This window comes from Nasonia vitripennis, chromosome 5 (genome assembly GCF_009193385.2).
Source record: "Nasonia vitripennis strain AsymCx chromosome 5, Nvit_psr_1.1, whole genome shotgun sequence".
Lineage (NCBI taxonomy): Eukaryota > Metazoa > Arthropoda > Insecta > Hymenoptera > Pteromalidae > Nasonia > Nasonia vitripennis.
This window is the reverse complement of record NC_045761.1, coordinates 456,232-479,038: the sequence shown is the minus strand read 5'-3', so window position 1 is coordinate 479,038 and position 22,807 is coordinate 456,232. Positions and strand designations below refer to the sequence as shown.

The window sequence follows — 22,807 nt, the reverse complement described above, 5'->3', positions numbered from 1 at the left end:
GTAGAATAAGGTGTGAAGGTGAAAAATGTTATTTTTCCAGCGTGCCTTACTCTACTTTCGTATTGAGAAAAGACGCCCGAGTTATCACGGCGTGGAAGTCTGCGTGTTTTCTCGCGAAGAAGATGCCTAGAGCGTTTACACCGATCGCTTAAGCGATTTCTGAAAAAAGCTTACGCGCGATCGAGGTGTTTACTCGAATCATTACGCCGGGAATTAGCGACGATTGAAGAAAATTGGCACCCAAAGCATAGTCTCGAGGAAATCGCGGCGCAAGGTTTCTCCTCGATCGCCTCGATTCGAAAATCGAACCAACGCCGCCGAAGGGCCGAGTGAGTCAGCGGCTCGGTGCGGAACCGTTGCATCTTCGGTATGGTATGGACGCGCACCCCGAGTCCGAGACAATAAGCTGCAGCAGCAGCAGCGGCGCGCTCGGCGAGCCTCTCCGGGCGGCCGGCGGTGGAGGGGGTATTTCCCTTCGGATTTAAAAGCCCCGGCTGCTTGTGTACGCGGATCAGTGTACATCGACACGGGCGCACATACGTCTGCCCTCTCTTTCGCTCTGCCGAGGCAACCGTGTCTTCCGGAGCGCGCGCGCACGCCTGTATAATATAGCTGTGTGTGCGTATACTATACACGCCACTCGACTGCAGCACGAGCGCACGCGCCGCGAGCCAATTTCAACAGGGAGCCCGAGGATCGACGCACCGCCAGTGTTTGGATTTTGGATGATTGTTTGTTCGTCAAAGCGACAAATTGAGAAGGAAGTCATTTATCGCCGCTGCACGAATGACATTGCACAATGAGCAAGTAAGGAGCTGTACCGCTGCATCGACGTAACGCAAGAGAAGCAAAGTGGAATTTAGAGCCGGCGGGGAGAAAGAGGCAGGACGTCGAAGCTACGGCAGACTCGATACGAATATAAGGTACTTTATCTCGCGACAGGGCGAATCGAAGGAGTGCACTTGTTTTGCTGTAATACGTGAGTGCAGGAGCGCGCGCATGCGGCTCTGCAGAGCGAGAACGAGACGGCGATCCGTTCGAGCGGCCAAGTTGCGGAGGTTCAGTAGCGTGACCGTGCTACTGCGGGACATACTCTTTTTGTTTCGCTATTTGTTGAACGGTATGAACAAAAAACGGCAACTCGCCGCCTCGAATGATCGCGTGCTCTCAATGTCTAGCGCGAATGGGAAGGAGAACCGAGTGCAAGATCCTTTTCGAAAAATCTTTGCGGCTGTCTAATTGAGACAGAGCGTGACTTTTTAAACGAAGATAGCTGCCTGCAACTGTATCGCATTATGCAACTTTGTCATAAAATCGCTAGAGCGCTCAACGTCGATCTAACTTCATAATCGCTAATTAAATAAATGAATATCGAGCGCACGCAGCTCGTTTCTCGGCAGATCAAGCTTCATGTACGTGTCTTATCTTCGAGCAAAGGACACAAACACCTTTTTCCCACTCGCCGCGATAATCGCTGAAACGCACTCGATGTGAAAAAATAAGCCATATTTGTACTGAGATATATTTCAAAACGTTGTAATCACACAGCAATGGCCTGCAACGTCGCAGAGCTATACGTACATAAGAAAAATAGTCTCAGTGTAATGTAAAACAAGTTTGCATCCAAAATCGTGTGATGAAATCGTAGTTCTCGAAAAACATATAAAAAAAAATAACTTTCGTTGAAAACAACGCCTCTAAAAAGTGTATCAGCAACAAATTTCTACGATTTCATCACATCGATTTCATCATCAATATTGAAGCGGAATAAGTATCCCGCTGCACCTCGCATAACCTGCTTGCCAATCCACTTTGCTTCGCTTCGCTACTCTATACTAACACGGCATTAACTGCCAAAATTCATAAAACCTGCTGCTGCTAAGAAGCAAATCGCTTCGGAGCTATACCTGCCACTTAAAATTTGCTTCACTTTCCCGGAGCTTAGATAATTCGCTGAAAAGCTGATGCGAGAAAGTACGTTCTCTCTCCCATGTATAATAATAGCATATAAATTGCCAATCGATCATAAAATTCGCGGCGCCCTGAAAACGTTCTTTCGCAATCCATATGTGAATTCAGGCGTAGAAATTCGTCCCGAGATTTTTCGCCCGCGATTACCTGCATTATTATCAGAGATTATCGCGATGACTCCGCGCGGCGATACATACTTGATGCGCGAATCAACATTTCACCCGGAGCGTTACCTGCGTGTATAGCTGTGTGCTTGGATAGGAGGAAATTTTGTTTGCGGAAGAAAAAACGAGAGCCGCGCGCGCTCGCGAACATGTAAAATATTTCTTCGGTGCTATTATTGCAGCGCACGGGGAAGCGCTTTTGTGTTTGTCGTCCCTTGTTCTGCGTAGCGAATTTTTCCGCCCGAAACATCTTTGTTGTTTCGCGCGTTGTGCTTTTTTTTCGCGCAAATAACGCGAAAATACGGCCTGTGGTGCGTGTATACACAGGTAAAAAGCGAGAGCGTAGAGGGGGTATAGTTTTTTTTTTTCAAAAAGCAAATAAAAAGAACCGCCCGCGCAGTATTCGACGAAACACATTTTTAGGTGCATCCACTTGCACATTTTCCGAGGAATGCCCGGGTTTATTTGATGCGAAGAAAAAATAATGCATTCGTGGAAATCTCAAACGATTTTTCTTCTGCTTTCGCGTTACTATTCCAACGAAGCGAATGGAAGCGCGAGCTTTCGCCTTTTTTAGGAATCGGCCAAGACTAGATTCCCAACTCGACTCGAAAGCAGATCCTCGGAAGGAAATTAAATGGAAAACCAATACAGCCGACAATGGCCGCGATGCAACGAGTTCCCCCGCATCCCTCTCTATCCCGTGCGTATACACTATGTATCCATCCCCCCGAATGACGCACGCGCGCGCGCGCGACTTGGCTACATCGAGATTCGCTGCTAGGAGCTACATACATACACTAAGAAGAGGGATAAGCTTGCCAAAGGCGTAGGTTGGCTTGGCTGGCGTAGCTCGGCCCGAAAGTAATTTAGATCCATTGAGCCCGATAAGAAAGAGGACGCGAGCAAAAAAAGGAGGCGAAAATCCTGGCTATAGCTGCAGCAGCAGCGGCGGCGGCGGCGGCGGCTAGATCGATCGGAGACGCGCGACCCACTTTCCCGGCGAGTAGGTAGCGCGCGAGACTTAATTTTCTCTCTCTCTCTCTCTCTCTCTCTCTCTCTCTCTCTCTCTCTCTCTCTCTCTCTCTCTCTCTCTCTCTGCCTCCGGTGTATATATACTTATATAAGACGCTCGGTGCAATCTTATTTGCTCCGCCGCGCGCTTTCTATTACGGAGGATGATGTACGCACGGTGATGCTGGATGCGACCGCTCGTAAGCCGATCGACCATCAAATTTGGGGCGAAAATGAAGCTAGCTCGGCGCGAGGTTTTCGGGCTAATTCGATTAGGCCACGCGCGCAGTCAGACTGCTGGATCAACTTGCGCTCTTTCGCAGTTGCGCGCCGGGCCGGGAGTCGAGCTACGGTTCGACGAAAGTTCGAGTTCGCAATGGAAAGCGAGTTTCCTTGCTTGAAAGTAAACTCTCGACTTTTCGGTTTAATGAAAAATTCGTCATTTGCATGGTATTAGTCGCCGCTGTTCTTCATTTCAGTCACTATCAACGCGCAGCTTTAGCAATCCGAAGCTCTTTCCTTTTTTATAGACGGCAATGAGGAAGCGCTCGTAAAGAGCTTTGCAGCCGCTCACGCACCCGATATTACAAAAGTCGAAAACACGAGATTATATGTAACGAAGCTGATTTAGATAGCAGACGCTCCCATTCTATTTTTCCCGAGCTCGCTGCAAATGACAAGGGTCGCAACTCGTCGGGAGGAAAACTATAAATTAGTTCTAAGAGCAGGCGAACGTGTAATCCGAGCGCGCCTCGCAATTTTCCTCCGAAATGTGTCTTCAGCACACTGCTCTACAGTAGTTTCTCCGCTGGTGCGAGCGCGCATCAGCATTCGCGGGCTCCTGCGCGTTAACCCCGTTTATTATAACGAAACTTTTGCTTATGAAAACGCATTACACAGTCGCGAGCCCGGGCAAATGTTATTGTAACACTTTTAACACGCGCACGCCGCTGCTGAGCTTGTCGTTTCTCCTTTTTCAAGGATCACGCGCGCCAAATTTAGTCTAAACGTGTCCGTTTGGACCCTGAGTGCATCCCTCACCCGTGAATCCCGGAGTTTGTTCTTTTTCTCGAGAGCGATTGTTCTATTTCAAGGCGGGAATCAATCCTAGCCCGGAAACGTTCGGCGAGAATTAACCACTCGAGTCCAGATTGCGACGGGAGACAAGCGCGCGGGCGCGGAAATTCGCGATCTTGATTTCCCGCCGGCTCGTTCCGCTTCCTCTGCGGATTATGTCACCCGCTGTACAGCTCTGAAATGCCGTAGAGCCAGCGCGCTGCTCTCGGCTCATTATCTTCCGCGCGCATTCATACAGCTAGCTCCGCTCACGTGTGCGCGCGGTTTACGTAACGCGCGACGACTATTGTCGGGCTGCCCCCAAGTTCTCTCGCCTTGAAATTTTTTCGTTCGCGCGTCAGGCATTCCGCATATTCCGATCGACAGTTGAATATGTTTCGCGCGTGATTCGGAAGAAGCGCGAGCGCGCTTATCGGACATTTTTTCCGGCGCGGAGCGTATATAGGCGCTAATGACCTGTGGGTGCTGCAGCATATAGGCGCTAGCGCGATAGCGATAGTTCAGAGGCGCGTGTGTGAACTTTGCGCTCGGTAGTCTGTCGATGTTTTCCTTCCGAGCGTCGTAGATACGATAGCGCCAGTCCGCGACTATCTCGGCCTTCTTTCCCTCTCCAGCCCGTAGGAAAATTTATTGGTTCGCCGACGATCTCGCGATTGTACGAGCGGTAGAAAAATCGTCCGGCTCGCATCTGCCGAGCGCATAACGGTTTATTGTATTACGCAAAAAGCGACGGAAGCGAAGCGACAACTGCAGCGGAGGCGGCGGGGAAAATAAACAAGAGATGAACTACTTCGGAGGGATTTAAATTAGCATTAAGGGAGGTTCGCTCGCTGAAGCTTTTTTATGTATAACGATCAGCTCTTTGCCCGGGAATCAGAAAAGAAAGAAGACAAGCGTAAATAATGGAATTGCAAAAACTGTTAATTCCGTCTCTCCGCCGCCGTTTTTACCGCGGTATCGGCCGCGGAGACGTAAATTATTCGTTTGCGCGAGATTCTTCCGCGGACCGCAGGGAAGCACTTTAAAAATTATATAAACCGACAATGAAAACTATTGACTGGCCGGGAAAAAACTCGTGCCACGTGGTCCTTGACGTTGCAACGGAAAGTCGAGCTGTTGGACGAACGTTGGCATGCGCGATTATGTGTGAAACTCTCTTTTACGAGCGCAGTAAATGAAGCATTAAAACGGAGCTCGAACGGCCTGCAGTGGGATGGACGCGTCTTTACTGCGCAGAGTTTATCAGCGATGAATGAATTGCAATAGCGGAGGATTAAAAAAGCCGAAGCGACTCGAATCGTCCGATCTTACGCAGCTCCGCGAGCAACGCCTCTAATCGGAATATTCCCACCGGCAATTCAAATCGTCGCGATTCATAATTAAAAAAGAGAAAAGCGAGGTGAACCTATGCACGGCGCGCCATTTCTCAGAATTTCGAAGCGAATCGATTTCTTCCTCATATGTGAGAACTGCGCGCACCCAAATTAGACGTCACAATTCGCGATCGAGCCATCGCTATATCTGGAACGCTTTAATGCGATGAATTCAGAGTGGACCCAAGCGCCGCGGCGCATCGTATAAGAATATTGATTCTTCTCTCAACCCTCATCCGTTGGGTACTGCAACTCCCCATGGAATGTCATTAGCGTGAGCCAGCTCCGCAGCGCTTTGTCGTTGTACATTCGCGCGCGAACGAACATCATTCGGCGCGACCGTTCGTGTAATCGAAATACAGTGGAGTCAGCGATGCGTATATTGATTAGGGAGTCGCATGACGATGAATCGCCATAACTGCGCGCGAACATAGTGATTCGAGGAAGGCTCTTCTTATTCGACGCCAATCGCATCAGCTGGCGCGGGGAATTCTATTTTCCATACTTATTGGCTGCCATGGTTGCACCACGCACAGCGGTTTTCCAATTATGAAATATCATGCAATCGGCGCTCTTGCGTGTACTTACACGTCTATCCAATCGACATAATGGGAGAAGCTTCTGCGATCGATTTGCGCCTTCTTACGCTGGAGGAATTAACGTCGGTTTAGCTCGAAGAAACGCATTAATCCACTTTGCGAAAGATAATGTTTGGTCTTAAAATACGCGGGTATTGATCGAACCAGTCATAGCAGGTACAGTAGGGTAGTACGACCTTACGAGTCAAGAAGTAGTAACCCACGAAAGTTCTTCTCGCTTGATGGAACGAATGTGGGGGAGTGAATCCGAAAACTACTAACTGGAACTCATCTCGCGGATACGCAACAGCAGGCGAGATTTTTCCGCGCTCAAGATCGTTTCGAGAAAATCTTCCAAGCGGCAATTAAGCAAATCATTATGACTCGGGTCATTCGGCAAAACCAGGAAAAGTTGTGTGAAATAAAATTGTTCGCCTCTCATTTCACAACACGCGATGCGATCTCAAGACAATGGAAGTAACAGCAATCTATGCTATTTGAGTTAAACGGTTCTTCGAGCTATCGAAAGTCGGATGAACGATAAAAGATAAAAACTGCACTCACGAAATACCGGTGATAAGACATTTTTTTCGAGCAAAAGCGCGCGGCTACGATTACGAGTGAAAAAAATTCATTCCCTCACGTAAAGTGCAGATAATTGCATCGTACGTCAAGCGTGAAATCTGCACCGCATACTTGCAGCATCCAACTGTTGATTATCGGGCTCGAGAGAAGACAATAAAATGTTTGAAAGCACGAAACGCTTTGTTCGCAATCGTTGCTTGACGCAGAGCAGAGACCACACGCGAACATGAGACGTGATTACGGGCAGTCTATTGAAACTTCGCGAAATAATTGGAGATAAGAAATTAAACGGCCCCCCAACTTAGCCAACGTACCGCCGGTCGTGCGAGTATGTAAGGTTGCCTACGTACCGGCGAAGCCATCCACACGTTGCACCCACTCTGATGCAACTCCCACCACCGCGCGCAGCTGTGATCGTAGCCTCGAGCGGAGAATAAAAAAAAACAGTCAATGGCGGCACTCAGCGTGTACTCGACGTTGCACTCGTGCAGTAGGTGGAAAACGGAAACCTAGTCGAATTTCCCGGGCCGAAGCCTTTAAACCAGTTGGCGCGGATCCGGGCAGTTTTGGTACCGGATACTTCGTTCGCGATCGTTCGGGTGCGTGCTGAAAACACTTACTCGTGCTACAAAAATGTTGGGCGAGGATGACATCGTGTCAGCTGGTCCGAGCCAGTCGGACTTCTCGGCGGTATGTACAAAATACCATAGAGCTCTATAAATATCCACAGCGCCGAACGCTTCTTCGTCGCGTACAAAGCGGTATACGACATGGTCTTTGTTTGCCCGAGTGTCCTTGCGTATGTAGAAACGTGTACACGGCAGCTGATAAATTGCAATTATCTATCCGTCTGCATGCCTATGAGCATTGAGCACAATATCGCATCTGGTAGGATAGTTGCACAACTCTTTTTCTCTGGAAGAGAGAAATAATTTTTTCATGTCAGTCGCTGAGGAACGTCGACAATCTAATTTTCGTCGATGCTCTCGCACTCTCATAACTAAGAAATAGCGCTTGGCTAGCTATAAATCGATATCAAAGCCCTTGAACATCGACGTACCATGACTCACGAGCACATTTATCTCTCTGCCCACAGGACACCGAGGCGACGCCTCTCCTTCGCGCTACTACCTCGACAGCGAGCAGCAGCACCATGGTGGAAAAAAACATTGGCATCTCCCAGCAGACGCTAGTCTCGAATGCGGGCGATCGCAATGTCGCCGCGTCCAAGAAGCTGCCCCAGTACATGGCCGGCGTGGCCGCTACCCTCGGGGCCCTCGCCATGGGTATGGTCCTCGGTTGGGCCTCGGCTGCCGGCGAGGATGGTAAAAACCTGATAAGCGAATACAAAATCTCCATGACGAAGGACGAGTTCTCCTGGATCACATCGCTGGTCACCCTTGGCGCGGCCGCGATTTGCGTGCCCATCGGAATCCTCTCTGACCTCATAGGCCGCAAGACCGCTATGCTCATTCTCGTGGTGCCGTTCACCGTGGGCTGGCTCCTCATCGTCTTCGCCAACTCGCTCGGCATGTTCTACATCGGCCGCTTCATCACCGGCGTCAGCGGTGGAGCTTTCTGCGTCACCGCGCCTATGTACACAGCAGAGATTGCCGAGAATTCGATTCGCGGCACCCTCGGCTCCTACTTTCAGCTCATGTTGACTGTGGGCATCCTGGTGTCGTACGTGCTCGGCCCGATGGTCTCCATGTTCCAGCTGTCCCTCATATCGACTGTGATCCCGGTCATCTTCTTCTGCGTCTTCTTCTTCATGCCCGAGACGCCGATTTACTACCTGAAGAAGGGAAATCTCGATGCCGCGCGCGCCAGCATGGTCAGGCTGCGCGGACCTCACTACAACGTCGAGCCGGAGATTCAGGCGCAGCAGGAGATCCTGGACGAGGCTAAGAGAAACAGTGTGTCCTTCTTTGAGGCGATCCAGGGCAAGGCCGCGATCAAGGGACTCATCATCGGTTTCGGGCTCATGTTCTTCCAGCAGCTCAGCGGAGTCAACGCTATCATCTTTTACGCCAGCACCATCTTCGGGAAAGCCGACAAATCCATCCCGCCAACCACCGCGACCATCATCGTCGGCGTGATCCAAGTGGTTGCCGTCTTCCTGAGCACCCTGGTCGTCGACAGGCTCGGCAGGAGAATACTCTTGCTGGTCTCTATCGTAGCCATGTTCATCACTACTTTGATTCTCGGAGTTTACTTCTACCTGCAAATCGTGGTTAATGCAGACGTATCCAATATCGGCTGGCTACCTCTGCTCTGCATTTGTACTTTCATATTTTTGTTCTCCATGGGATTCGGACCGATTCCCTGGATGATGATGGGCGAAATATTCTCGTCAACTGTCAAGGGTAATTATTCCACTCTTTACCATACTCGGTCTAGCTGACCTCCGACGCGTGAATCTGCAAAGCATAGAAATTAATGCAATGTATTTTTTCTAACAGGAATAGCTGGAAGCAGCGCGTGTCTGTTCAACTGGCTGATGGCCTTCGTCGTTACCAGATATTACGTACCTTTGGAAAATTCAGCTGGCGCATACACGTGCTTCTGGATCTTTTCAGTTGTTTGCGCAGTAGGCACACTGTTTATCTTCTTCGTAGTACCTGAGACCAAAGGAAAGACGTTGGAGGAGATCCAGTACGAGCTTGGAGGCGAGGCGCCAACGCCCAGGCGTGACTCTGGAAAAGCTTGAGCACGTTTCTATATTATTCAGTGATAACGTTTCTTAAGACAATTATTCAGAAGTCAATTAAAAAAATGATACGTCCATTTTTTGTCTATAAGTCTTTTGGTCGAGCGATACGATATTTTTCAATGATAAAACCTAACTTATACAGTAATAGAGTGTACGCTCGAACAAAAGCTCTAAAGGTTAAAACAAATGGAACGTCGAATTTGATCGTTTTGTACCAAGTCCGAATCCTGGAGCTGGTATCCAGCCGTTGAATACGGAGAGAGTTAACAGCGGAGCGTTTTTAGTTTCTGTAACATGGACAGAAAAACGTTACTTATTTTACATTCGTGATGGATACTTGAACGAGATCGTAATACTTAAAGCGTTGTTTGATAAAGTATTGCACATCCCTGCAAGAAAGACTGATTGTTTTACCGACAAAAGCTAGTTGTTATTAGCTTATATTGTACGATACATCAAATTATGTATTATTTTTACTATATATATTTATCTAATATATATGTACGAATTTGTACAAAATATTGTAAATGTAAATAAATTATTGTTAGTATATATGCTTAAGTGCACTGAAATCCAAAACGAAAATTCTTATTCAGAACTCGACATTTCTTTATTTAATATGTACATAAATAGATTGCGAAGTAAGTATGCAATTCTGTTACAAAATTTCTTCTTATGGCTTGAAGAAAAAAAACGAAACATCGATAAAACAAACTTTATCACTAATATCATTAAAATATCACTTTTGTAAATGCTGCTTGAAAGGTACATCTCAACAATCGAATGATCAAAAGTTCTTTGATTCCTGTGCGTTAATTTTTTATCACTTTTTGTACAAAGAATATTTAATGCACGCTGGTTTTCGTTTAAGTCAGTTCGGGAAACAAGTTTATCAATAGTTGATCAACCAGCATATAAGCCAAATGCTTGTTAAAAGAAGCATTTTGTATCGGGTCTAAGAGGGAGTCCATTAATTTACACCACTTGGTATGTATCTGAATCGACCACCATGGCACGAGATTATATAGTCCTATTTTAGCATTCTTATAATTTTCTTCTGCTTTGGTCTCTGGCGAGGTGCCCTTGTTTTCGTTATCAAAAATAGTTGAATGTAAAAGTTTCACGACAATCGCTGCTCTTCCGCCACTTAGCAATTTTACTATCATAGCGTGAAACCATTTATTTATAAATGGATCTAAACTTTGGCGGAAAGTAGATGCTAGCACCCATAATATCCGAGAAGTAGTTGAAGAAATATCTAATAAACTATCGACTGTAAAGAAAATATATTCTTTTAAATTGAATTAATTTATTTGAAATTTGCGATTCGAGCAGTATACTAATTTTAGAGTACTTACAAGCTTCGGCCATACAAAAACAAGCACCCTTGGTATGCTGCAATTTATTTACAATGTAAGGAAAGTTTTGAATACTCGGATCTAAATTCAAGTTATTTCTAAACGGTCCAATCTTTTTCAAATCTCGTCCCTTTTTTTGAGTTTCGTGAAAATTGTGATCCCCAACCAGCTCAACTCCTAAATCGGGCGGATCATGTTTGGCATGAGTAGACGCCAAAAACATACTCATGAACTTATCCAAATGCTGGCCTTTTTCCTTTCTCAACTTATGTGCCATACTTTGATATAACACGCCAATATCTGGCGTACTGTAATTCGTAAAGTAAGGCTTGAGATTAGGCACCGTTAAAAATGTGTGAAGGAGTTCGCTGCTCCTTAATGTTGGCTTTGCCAATAACTTCTGAAGAAAATCCTGATATCGCTGCCTAAATAGATGATTGAATATTAGCTTTTAAAAAAATATTTCGTAATAGCATTCGGCTCGTTTAAAGAAAGGCTCACCTATTTGCCGTCAAAGATGGATGTGGATTCTTCCTTGTCGGAAGTGGCGAATCGTTCAGTTCTTTATCTCCGTGAAACTCTGATAGTCGAGCACGTAATGCATAAAAGTCCTGATCCCTACGTAGCACCGTCCAAGATTTGTCTTCGGAAACGCTGTGAACTGAAATCATGTAAAGAGGCTGGGCACCTCCACCGTCGACGTGGGGAACAGTGACGCGCCAGGTTGTAAGATCTCGATTTGTTGGTAGATGAGAATTCGTATCGGCCCCAACAACTCTCGACGTGCAATTAGCTTCCTCAGCCTGAAATACGTGTTGTGGATGAAAAGGTGAACCGTCGACCGCGGATGCCTTTAATACACCCCGAATTTTGCCTAGTTGACTAGTTAAACGAGCACCAACGCCTATACCGCTGCTAACGTTACTGCAAATCAAATCAAAGTCATAACATAGTAGTAAGGAGTACTTGAACTAACATAGTGACCAAAAATCAGATATTTACCTATTTTGAATGTTTGTTTTTACAGAAGTATTTGTAACCGGTACGCCACATAAAAATTTATAAATCTAAAATTTGTATAAAGTTAAATTTTAAGACTTGATTGTAGGGAATCATACAAAATATTCATACTTGGTAAGTGTGATGAAAAGAAGGGAGCCACGTATTTTCTAGTAACGTGTGAGCCTCTTGATGGGCTTCATATAAAGGCCTGGAAGTTCTTAGCTCCTGTACTTTCCCTGGTCCAAGATCTAAAACTTTATGAATACTTTTCTAAGTGAATTTCTCAAGAATCGATATAAATTTTATTGAAAAGTCAAAAATCTAGTTACTCTGCTTCATGCCCTGTGAAATATATATTGGTAAATTTAAAAAATCGGCACTCTCAGGGTCTAAGTAAGTTGTGTATATATTTTGGGCATCGATATACAAAGTCTCTTCAATTTCACGAGTAATTTCTGGATTTAACATTCGTTTACTCAGATCATCTGCAAATAATAAAAACTGTACGTAAGTAAAAATTCGTATCTAAAAATGTATTGCAAAATTTGACATACCTATGTCCAAACAAAATTGCAACAAATTTACCAATCCAGAATCTTTTATGTGTTGCATAAACATATAGAGTAATTCAGGATCATTTAAAACTTCTTCCAGTGATGGTTTCAATGTATTTGATATGGATTGATTTTTTTGAGGGTTCGAAATCCATGTTTGAAGCATGGGAACATATATGGTATCAATAGATTGAGAAAATTTTCCTTCATGATGTGTGCACAGAGTTATTAACATATTGAGATTATCAGGATCAGCAAGTGCGTCAATCGCTGGCAGTAAAACCCAGTTAGCAAGAACCTCTCTGAGAATCACCTGTTGAACAGAATACAAAATAAGAAAATCTTTTTGGTACGCGTATTGTCTTTGCATGAAACTCTTGAATGCCTTACTTGATTATTTGTTGAGACATGAATAGCTGGTAATAAATGTGGCAATAGTGCTCCAACAAGCCCCCTCAGATAATTGAGCTCTGCTTCTCTGGAGTATGCGGCAGGATGAATTTTTGAACCTAAAAAATCTGCAATATGGTCTGTGGGAGTGCCTCCTAAATCCTTAGCTCTTTTTTTCAACTCTTGCCAATCTCGTGCATGATGCACAGCTATAGGTATAAGATGATTAAAAATGATATGTGAAAGGTCAGCTTTATACAATCGCCCAGTAATATTTGTCGCTGCTGTTGCAATAGCCAATCTTAATTGTTGAACAAATGCTTCATTGGATGATAAATCAGAATACCATGTACATACGTATGTTTGCAATATTTCTTCTAGAAGCTGAAATAAACCATTTTATTGAAAAATCTTTTAAAAATACAAATAATTGATATAAACTTACACGTTCCAAAGCAACGTCAAAACCTTTTGGAACCTTAGGCACAGGATTCAAATGTGGTGATCTACGATGCCTCTTACATTGATTATTACCACAAACTCCACATGATTCATCTACTGAAACTGGAGATTTTTCTTTTGAGAAAACTGATGTTCCAATAATCTGAATAACCTGTATTCCCCATACAAAGCCAATTATATATACAAGAGAGAGAAATATTGCCCATAATAAACTGAAATGGATATAAAAGGTTAATGTATTAAAATTTATTTAAATTAAAAACAATGATTGTGTATCAAAATGTATGTGAATACAAATAGAATATAATTGAAAACTAACCTGTCAAATGCAGCAGCAACAATGACAAAAAGCAAAGCAAGACTTGCTATGAAGTAAATTACTTCATCATTCACCATTTTTACAAACTATCTCATCTATTTAACTGGAGAATTCGTAAATTAATCATTAATCTATGCATTTTTCGCATCATTCCATTGTTGATATAAATCGCATTTGCTAAGAATCATCTCGTGAACAAAATTTTAGAATTTTATCACAATTTTGGCTTGAACACGATAAAACACTCGATTTGCAAACAAATGTTAGCGGTATTTATGGAAGAAAACATTTTTGATGGATACATCAACACGTCAATTATACCTACGGAATACTAATGTCATCACGGAAATACCAGACGAATTTCTGCTGCATTTAAGAGACTGCGCAAACGCGCGATGTGTGTGTGTGTGTGTGTGTATATGTATCAATGTGTATACCTATATATAGCAATAGACAGCTCTCACGCGTTCTTCAAAACCGAAATTTCATGTTTCATAGAAACATTATTTTCCAAATAAAAAAGTATGTTTGATAGAAATGAAAAAATGTACAAGATCAACAAATTTTACCATACATCATTTATTCATAATATGAAAATGTCATCCAAATTTTATATTTTTTTTTCTTAATTCTGACGAGGAAACATCGTACGCGCGTACGACATTCAAATTCTTTTCTTTTCTTATTTCATTCATAACGTCACTTTTTTCATTTATTTATTATGGATCCTGAATTGATTTTCTTTTTTTATATAAAAAAGACGATCATTGCCGGTACAATTATTTATAATAATGCATGTAAGGTTGCCTCGACTGCTGTTAAAGGTTACAACATTACACACATGACTATACATGTCATATAGAAAATAAGATTCAAGTAAATTAAAAAATCTTTCCTGCTATAAAATATCTCTTTTATTTACAGGATTAAAATGCGTTAAAAAGCTTTCTTTTTAGCATATGAAACAATGATAGACGAGGCAGCCTGACAGCTTTGACTTGCGATGATATATGACAATTCTTTCAGGATTCTCCATACCATGTAGTATTGTTCTTGTTATTTTCATAAAATTCGCATTTTACAATATAGGGTTTTTCGAAGGGACACAATATTCTTTCGTTTAAAAATGATAAACTTTACTCTTACACAGAAGTGAATTTTAACCAATACATTTTGGAAGCTGACGTTTTTAAGGACACCGTTTGTTACATGATTTTAATTTGCTTAAGAGTAACTTTACACTTTTTTCATAAATTCGGAAAATCATGCAAAAAGACCAATGCGAAAATTCGTATGTCTTGTATATTTTCATCCCGTTTACATTCATCGAAGTTTGCTTTGCTTCAATGACGACATAGTATTTATCATCAAGATGACATAGTCATGATGGAAAAACACATCTGTACAGTCGACGAAGTGAAGTATATGCATTTTAAGAGTGAAATAAGTTGATTGAATCGAATGACTTGACTGTTGGCGCAATTATATATATAAAAATATGCATGTGACCTCAGATTGCGGTGCATGCTAAGCCTCTTGGAAATCTACTTCACATTCCTTTTTCCATCATTAAACCATTTTTTTTTATTTTAAGTTGCTCATCATCACACCCTACTGTACTTTATACTTTAGCATTATTGGTAATTCACAATTGTATCAACTAATATTAGTTCAATTAATAATATTTAATAATAACAATGGGCTCGTAATCCGATCCACATACTTTACAAATATTTCCAGATTACTATTTATATTTTTATTTTTTACTCTTTTATTTTTCTTCTTTTTTATCGTCATCACATTCTAAAATATTCGAACGAGCAGAGAATTTCAGCTTTGTAATTAGCATTGTTATGACGATGATAAACGCAAAGGTTTTAATCCGAATGAATATGCAAAAATATTTTCTTTTTATTTGAATCCATACTAATTTACAACAATTATACATTTTTATAATACCAATGTTGAATTGAAGCAGCTGTAACAGATTAAAGACAGGTTCATCTAGATAAATGTTATATAAAAATTTGTCTTAGAAAAAGTCGTAATGTTATTCAACGATGTCAAAATAAGAAGAAAATTATTTGTAAGTGAACGTTTGGACAAAAACCCTTGCATAAACGTTTGATCAATATGTTATTGGAAATGCACTTTTCTTAGACAAACAAAACTCCCAGCCGCACGCGTAATAACAAATAGCAATATTAAAACGTTTTACACTGGCAACATACGCATGATATATATATAACAAGCCTGTTCGAACTTCCACTAAAACAAAAACTCTCGCTGAGACTTAAAGACTATTCTTTTGCAATCTGAATGGAAACTTAGTACCGTTTTCTTTTCACTGCTTTACATGCGCTTTTCAATATAAATGAGCATTTAAGTCTTTTTACAATGATTGTAAATACGATTTTTGTTAACGTGAATAAAAAGGCCAAAAACTGTTTATAATACAAATTGAAAACAAAATAAACATAGACTTTTTCTCGTATTTGTTTTTAATGATAATAAAATAAGAAACAGTACAATAATAATTCATAATAATAATGATAATAATATAATAAAAATCATTCAGTAATTATAAATTGCGTGTAATATTAGCTAGTTTATCCGAGTTACCTCGTTTTCTTACCCACCAAATTCAAGATAATTATAATCAATATAATAATGTTAATATTAATAATAATCCCTTAGAGTTATATGCTTTTCGATATTATCTTTTCTCGTTTAGTTTGCAAAACTCTGAAAAACAAAAATATCGTCTTCACGTTATTGAAAAAACTTTGTTACTAATTTATCATTAGGTATTAATATCCCTTTACAAGAAATATCACTCAACGCTCAAAATGTTCTTGTTTTTCGGGAAAACCATGCAGCCTTCAATCGTCATTTTTTTTCATTTTATGCGATTAAAAGTGGCTTGGATTTCGGCTTTTTATATATTTTCTTCGTATATATAATATATATATAATTCGCATATACCTCTTTTCTTACTCTGATCCAAAAATCTCATCAGTAAGGTATAAATTGGTGTCGAGTGTAAGTGCGTACGCGACAGTGTATGTGTACATTTGTCAGTGTTTCACGTTTAATCGACGTGATTGATGTATCCTTTTTTCTTTTTATAATATACCAAGTGTTCGGCTTCCTATCGTTGCTTTCACATTTTCGTCACACTGTGAGTGTTCTCCTTCTTTGCGGCATTGAACAATGAGTGATTTTACTCAACCACCTTCAGCACCTTGCCAATGGCAATTGTTTTATCTGAAACAAACAGAAATAGTTCTATAAATTATATATTCTACATTTTATGTGCTATATGAGAAATTACTTTAGAACAAAATAACTTTGCTTATTTCTAATAAGTAAAAAGCCTTTCTACGTATGCTGTTACAGATTTTCATGATTTTTAAGTCTAATCATACGTCATAGTGGTTTATAGGATCATTCTAACATTCAAAATTATTAGCGGGGAACTTACTTTCGTCCCTAAGGGTAAATCTTCCCATCTGAGGAAACAGTTTGAATCTTTCAAGGCATATGACTCCAGCGCACTCGATTCTCATAATCGCAACTTGATCTTGCTTGACGAACCTCGGCCGCGTTTTGCTCTTCTCGCCTGTCTTCTTATCCACTAAACAGATCAGCGTCTTTACTGTGACTTCTTCTGCAGCACAATGTATGTGCATAACAGCACTGTAACCAGCACAGATGATACTCTTGTGTTCTAATATAACGACTTGTGCATCGAAAACTTTCCCGGTCTTGATGGGGATATTACTATCACAAAGCACAAATCCAGGGCTCACATCTTCTTCCTCAATACCTTTAAGCTTGATTTTGACATTTTCACCAGGGCCTACGGATGTGACTTCTTCGTCGTCAGACCACAGTTGGTCCACTACTACTGCAGTCTTCAATGAGAAAGAATGAATAAATATATATTTTTCTTTTATCAAACTTTCTGACAATAGATACAAAAATTTCAAATATTTACCCTATTTGGCATCACAAGAAGTGAATGTCCTTTTTTAGCTTCACCAGCTTCTACTTTGCCCATGACAACAGTTCCCATATCTTTGTATTTGTCAACTATAGGCATTATGAATGGACCATTACTCTTACGATTGAGGGAAGGTAAGGAATCTATGAAAGGTATGAAAGGTGGACCCTTGTACCAGGAGCACAATTCTTCAGGAATAGAATCTTTTAAACCTATTCCAAGTTGTCCCGAGACAGGCATAAACGTGAGATCTTTTGCTGGGTTGAATCCTAGTTTACGCAGGTATGGCAAAATTTTGTCTCTGAAAAATAATAATACAATATGTAAGTTATTAATTGATTAAAACATTTGGTATTACTTAAAAAATTATATTTTTTCTAATATCGTTCTGAAAACGTGGATTAAGAATATCGTTTTTAGGTTAAGTTGTACAATATCAATGCATGGAGTTTCCCAAAGGAAATATTCTTTTGATAACTTAAAATAGATTTTTGACATCTGGTATAAATTACCTGCATTCGTTGTATCTCGCCTCATCCCACTCTACAGTAGGATCATCCATTTTATTTACTAGCACGACTAGGTGCTTGACACCAGCGGTTTTGGCGAGCATAGCGTGCTCCCTCGTCTGGCCGCCCCTATCGAAGCCAGTCTCAAATTCTCCCTTTCTCGCAGAAATGACAAGTACAGCGAGATCAGCTTGGGCTGCGCCACCAATCATATTCGGCACAAAACTCTTATGGCCAGGTGCATCTAGTATCGTGAAATGCTTTCTCTCGGTCTCGAAATATGCTCGTCCAACTTCCACGGTCTTTCCTTTTTCGCGCTCTTCTTGATTGGTATCTAAAGCCCAACTTAAGTACCATGTCTCTCTACTTCGCTCCTTGGCCTCACGTTCATACTTCTCGAGTGTTCTTTTGTCGACCATTCCTGTGAGGGCCATGATTTGACCACCGATGGTAGACTTGCCAGCATCTATAAAACAATTAGTGACCAAGTTAGCTTAATGAAAATCCAATTCTAATTTAAAAGTGTTGTTAAGTTTTGACAAGTATTCAAATTGATTGCAGATGGCATTCAAAATCTAGGACTTACCTACGTGACCGATGAAAACGACATTTACATGCTCTTTTTTACTTTTTGTGTCTTCAGCAACTTTAATGACCTTCTTCTTTGGCACCTTAACAACCATTTCTTCATCTTCTTCAATTTCTCCTTCAGCCTAAAATATATGAAAGACATTAAAAATTGCATGAAAAAACTCAAACAATATGTTGCATGATTCACATTACATTGTGACTTACTTGTATAAAAATTTTAGCCACATAAGCAATAATTAAAAAAAATGTTATGTAAGAACTACTTACCTCTTCATTTTCAGGTGTTAAAAGAGGATCTCCATCTACTGCTGCTTCTTCCCATGAATCTGCTGGTTGATGTTCAGGACTAGCATTTAAAGATCCAGCATTTGAAGTAGGCGGTGGAGCTCCACCACCAGCAGGAGGGTCTTCATCTCTTGATACAACCGGATCCGGTGGTACCGTAGGTGTGTCTGTGTCTATGCATAATAAATAAAATTAATTAGCATCTGTCAAATATGAGCAAGTTAAGTGATTTCAATACGCCTATTGGTTTCTAACTCTTTTCAGCTTCTGCTATAAATGCAAAGCAAGATATATTGTAAGTAATTGCTTTGTATCTACAGACAATTGTTTATCAAACTTTGCACTGACTTTCATTTATCTATCTAATAAATACTCAAATACATAAATACACACGGTAAGAAAGCATTTGAGCTGTATTCTGAAAAGAGGTTAAAAACTTTGAAAAGTTCACAAAGCAACAGCTGTAAAGCTATCAAAACTACTAAACACACAAAACTCAGCTTCAATCTATACGTACAGGATCAGGAGATTGAAATTAAACAATACTAATCTATGCAATTTACAAATCAAACAATAAGCATCAGGATAAAAAAGATATGAGCATGTGTAAAATATAGCTGCAACTCAGTAAAATACAAAAATAAGTAAACTCCATAGTATGGAAAACTTTAAGTTACTATTCCTGCTATAAAACTACTAGAATGATAAAACTAGTAAGACAATCATTCATGGAGAAGTGAGGATATAAAAAAGATAAATAAATTTGCAACGTACGAACTGTAGGCAGCCTCATTATTACCACATCGAACTGAGTCCCGTTTAGCTACTAGATAACATTAACAAGAGCAAACTCGTATTCTCCGGTTAACTTGGAATAAAACAGATCCTGGCTCAGCGTGGCCAGCCAGTCAGGCAGCTATAGAGTGAGCATGCACGAAAAAAGATTAAAGCCCAGACTGGTACTGGCTCACACTGATAAGGCAACGAGTGCTAAGTGAGGGGGAGAGAGCGCGAAATCGGCCAATGTGTGGCTCCGAAAAATATTCCGTCTCCGAAAATCGCCAGCAGCAGTCTCTCTCTCTCTCTCTCTCTCTCTCTCTCTCTGCAGTATAACGCACGAGCGAGGGGCACCTGTAGCGGCTGTAGCCCCTGCGCCACATGGAGACAAGGCGCAACGTCGAATTTCCTCGGGCTCGACAGGCGGAAAGTAAACACGCACGGCTATGTTCTCGAGCATAACCCCCTGCGATAACGGAATTTCGGGAGTCATCGGCGTCGTCAGCACAGGGGCCGGCTGGCGTGGGCTGTACCTGGAGGAGAGGGAAAAAACAAGCGCGAGCCGACTCGACAAACAATATGTTAGAGCTCCGGCGTGTCGGGACCGAGGGGAGAGTCGCGCGAGCACGTTGTCCCGGAGGCCGTCCACGCTCCGATGGAAACGTGCTCCTCGACGGCGACATGCGCGGTGGACACGGACGGAGTAGGGGCGTCGGATGTAATATGGAGCACACGCGTCAGGGGCCCCGATTGAGAAGTCCCGGAACGAGAGAGGAAAACCGAGAGATTGGTTTTTCCGGGAGGCTGGCCGAGAAGCGAGGCTAGTTAACCGGAGAACCGAGGGGGCGGAGGAGACTAGCTATAATGGCAAGCTTGTGATGCAAAACGGTGAGATTTGGAGATTAGATAGAGAAACTAACCGTGATGAGTCTCAGGTGGCATGGAGGTGTTAGCCGTCACAGCGGCGGCGGCGGCTTCATCGAGAAGGGGCGAGGACGGCTGCGAGGGCGACTCCGGCTGCGAGCTGTCGTTGCCTGCCGTCGTCGTCGTCGCAGCCGGAGCCGTCTCGGTGATCGGGCTCGCCGTCGCCGCCTGCTGCTGCGGCTGCTCGTCTAGGACTTGCGGCTGCGGCTGCGGCGGCGGCGGCGCGGGCGCCTGAGCCGGCGTCGAACTGATGCAGAACGAAGGCACGAATTCCGCCGCGTTGACGTTCAGCGTGGAGAACTTACTCTCGACGGACTTGTCCGGGCCATCGGCGACGCCGTTGTTGTCCGCCTGCTGCTCCCACGAGTCCGGCGCTACGCTGTTCGCCATGACTTCTTGCGTGTGCGCTCTTTCTCTCTGTCTCTCTCTCTCGCTCTCGCTCTCTCTCGCTCTCTCTCTCTCGCTCTCTCCGTCTCCGTCTCCGTCTCCTGCTCTCTCGGGACTACTCCGACTACTGTGCGCTAGGCTGCTCTAGGCCCGCGGCAGCAGGTCGTCGATGGCACTCGGAGTCGTCCGTGCTTTCTCCTCGGTGCACGGGGGGTATCTCGGCAGGCCTGTCGCGCGCTCTCTGGACACGAGCACGAGCTGCTCCTCGACTGACGGTGCTGCTGTACTACGGCACTGCGGCGCGCCTGCACACGCACGCTCCGGATACACGGCACACACGCAGCGCGGACAGAAGAGCCGGCGGAGAGTGGGAGAGATATTCGCTCGAGCGCTGTACCGTTACGGAACTGGATGACTGGCCCAGCGCTCTGCTCCGCTGCTGCAGGCAAGCCGGCGCTGGGGCACGACACACCGAGCTGCGCACGCACGAGGCTAAACCCCGCTAGTCTCGCCACCCAGCAATCGCTGCTCCGCGATGCCTCGCGATCAGAGAGGGTTGCTCCGCGTGCAAACGAGTGCCAGTCTATCGTCGGGGCACCACGAGTTTCCGCGACACAAGCTCTCAGCTCTCGAGCGCGTGTCTCTTGGTACACCACCTCTGTCTCGTCGCTCTGCAGCGCTGCGGACTCGGCTATGCGCCACACGCTGCTAGTGAAGTTGGAGTTGCTGCTGCTGCTCGCGAGAGAGCGATATAGTTCGCCGGAAACTGCGTTGGTCAGAGCAGGGAAGTAGCTGTACGCAGTATGCTTTTCTACACTCCACACTGCAGCACACGTTGGCGTTGCCCGTGTAACGTGTTTAGTCGTGCCTATGCTGTCTCTTGTCTTCGGCAGTCCTGCCGCGCGCATAACCTCTGCCGCTCTGCGTGTTCCAAGTATACGTCGTATATACGACGATCGTCTATTTCTTGCCCCCGTGGTGCAGCGTTGTTGCCACGTTTTTTCAAATCTTGCCTGCGTAGCGAGTGAACGGAACAGTCATTTGGAATAGAACTCCCCTTATTTTTAGATTTTCTTTTACTCGCCTGTACTCCGAGTCATAGGCACGGTTGGTAGCGCTAAGGTTGCGCGGGACGTTTTTTTTATTCATTCTATTACTGAGCTACTTTTTCAATTCAAGAGGAAAGATTGAATATTGAACGCGCAACGGCGTCGCCGTCCCAGTATCAATTTGGTCGAATCTTAGCCACCCAGAGGACTTCAAATTTACCGCCAATTCCTGCCGCAGCCTGTCGCTATCATTTGCCCATATCTCGTGCTCGCGCGCAAATCATCACTCACACAGCCAAAAAGCGACACCCAAACGCCTCAACTACACTTTTAGATATACAATTTATAATAACCCAAAGGTGTTATGCGTGCGTGGCAAGTGGCAACGCGCGGGGGAGAAGCAGCTCTATTGCGCAATCGGAACTAAGCTCGGCAGAGTGTGTTATCTTTACTCGGCATTGCGGATCAGATACGCGTGTATATACAGGTATAACACGCACGTCTGCGCAGCTAGCATTCGCACGTTTGATATTTCCATGAGGAACCTAATCTGGGCATAACCTATGCGCCACGGCTGCGCACATGTCCGCAGAAAGTTGCGCGCGCGCACGCCGGCTACCTATATAACTCCTGTGTACCAAGTTGCACGCCCTGTCGCATGAGCGCTGTACACCGCAACCGTATAAGTATTTGTATTTTGTGTCCTGAGATGCGGAGAC

The 22,807-nt window shown here is 43.5% G+C and overlaps 3 protein-coding genes across 9 annotated transcripts; 1 reads left to right on the top strand and 2 right to left on the bottom strand.

The window, feature by feature from the left end:
- Positions 1 to 394: 394 nt before the first annotated feature.
- Positions 395 to 10,760, top strand: LOC100122035 (facilitated trehalose transporter Tret1). 2 transcript variants are annotated; one of them, XM_008203768.4, is made up of 3 exons: positions 395 to 923; positions 7,859 to 9,128; positions 9,225 to 10,760. In XM_008203768.4, the coding sequence occupies exons 2-3, from the start codon at positions 7,916 to 7,918 to the stop codon at positions 9,470 to 9,472; spliced, it is 1,461 nt and encodes a 486-aa protein (XP_008201990.3). In that variant the 5' UTR covers positions 395 to 923; positions 7,859 to 7,915; the 3' UTR covers positions 9,473 to 10,760. The 2 variants fall into 2 exon arrangements, with proteins under 2 accessions (XP_008201990.3, XP_031787825.1); XM_031931965.2 differs by lacking the exon at positions 395 to 923 and adding an exon at positions 5,437 to 7,452 and having other exon boundaries at positions 9,225 to 10,047.
- On the bottom strand, positions 10,061 to 14,021 carry LOC100122019 (sorting nexin-14). Of its 2 annotated transcripts, XM_001605575.6 has the most exons (10): positions 13,561 to 14,021; positions 13,225 to 13,453; positions 12,780 to 13,163; positions 12,390 to 12,702; positions 12,165 to 12,320; positions 11,965 to 12,089; positions 11,836 to 11,900; positions 11,335 to 11,757; positions 10,834 to 11,258; positions 10,061 to 10,748 (listed from the first exon to the last, which is right to left on the bottom strand). In XM_001605575.6, exons 1-10 carry the CDS (start codon positions 13,635 to 13,637, stop codon positions 10,342 to 10,344), a joined length of 2,604 nt encoding a protein of 867 aa, XP_001605625.2. In that variant the 5' UTR covers positions 13,638 to 14,021; the 3' UTR covers positions 10,061 to 10,341. The 2 variants fall into 2 exon arrangements, with proteins under 2 accessions (XP_001605625.2, XP_008201777.1); XM_008203555.4 differs by lacking the exon at positions 11,836 to 11,900 and having other exon boundaries at positions 11,335 to 11,636.
- A 102-nt stretch (positions 14,022 to 14,123) lies between these two features.
- On the bottom strand, positions 14,124 to 21,802 carry LOC100122005 (eukaryotic peptide chain release factor GTP-binding subunit ERF3A). 5 transcript variants are annotated; one of them, XR_004344970.1, is made up of 8 exons: positions 20,649 to 21,786; positions 18,934 to 19,124; positions 18,662 to 18,788; positions 18,079 to 18,541; positions 17,561 to 17,867; positions 17,045 to 17,477; positions 16,546 to 16,827; positions 14,124 to 15,538 (listed from the first exon to the last, which is right to left on the bottom strand). XR_004344970.1 is itself a non-coding variant. In XM_003425217.5 (7 exons), exons 1-7 carry the CDS (start codon positions 21,040 to 21,042, stop codon positions 16,784 to 16,786), a joined length of 1,650 nt encoding a protein of 549 aa, XP_003425265.1. In that variant the 5' UTR covers positions 21,043 to 21,802; the 3' UTR covers positions 14,124 to 16,783. The 5 variants fall into 5 exon arrangements, 3 of the variants coding, with proteins under 3 accessions (XP_003425265.1, XP_001605609.2, XP_016842355.1); XR_004227924.2 differs by lacking the exon at positions 14,124 to 15,538 and adding an exon at positions 15,842 to 16,305; XM_003425217.5 differs by having other exon boundaries at positions 14,124 to 16,827; positions 20,958 to 21,802.
- Between the last annotated feature and the right edge of the window lie 1,005 nt (positions 21,803 to 22,807).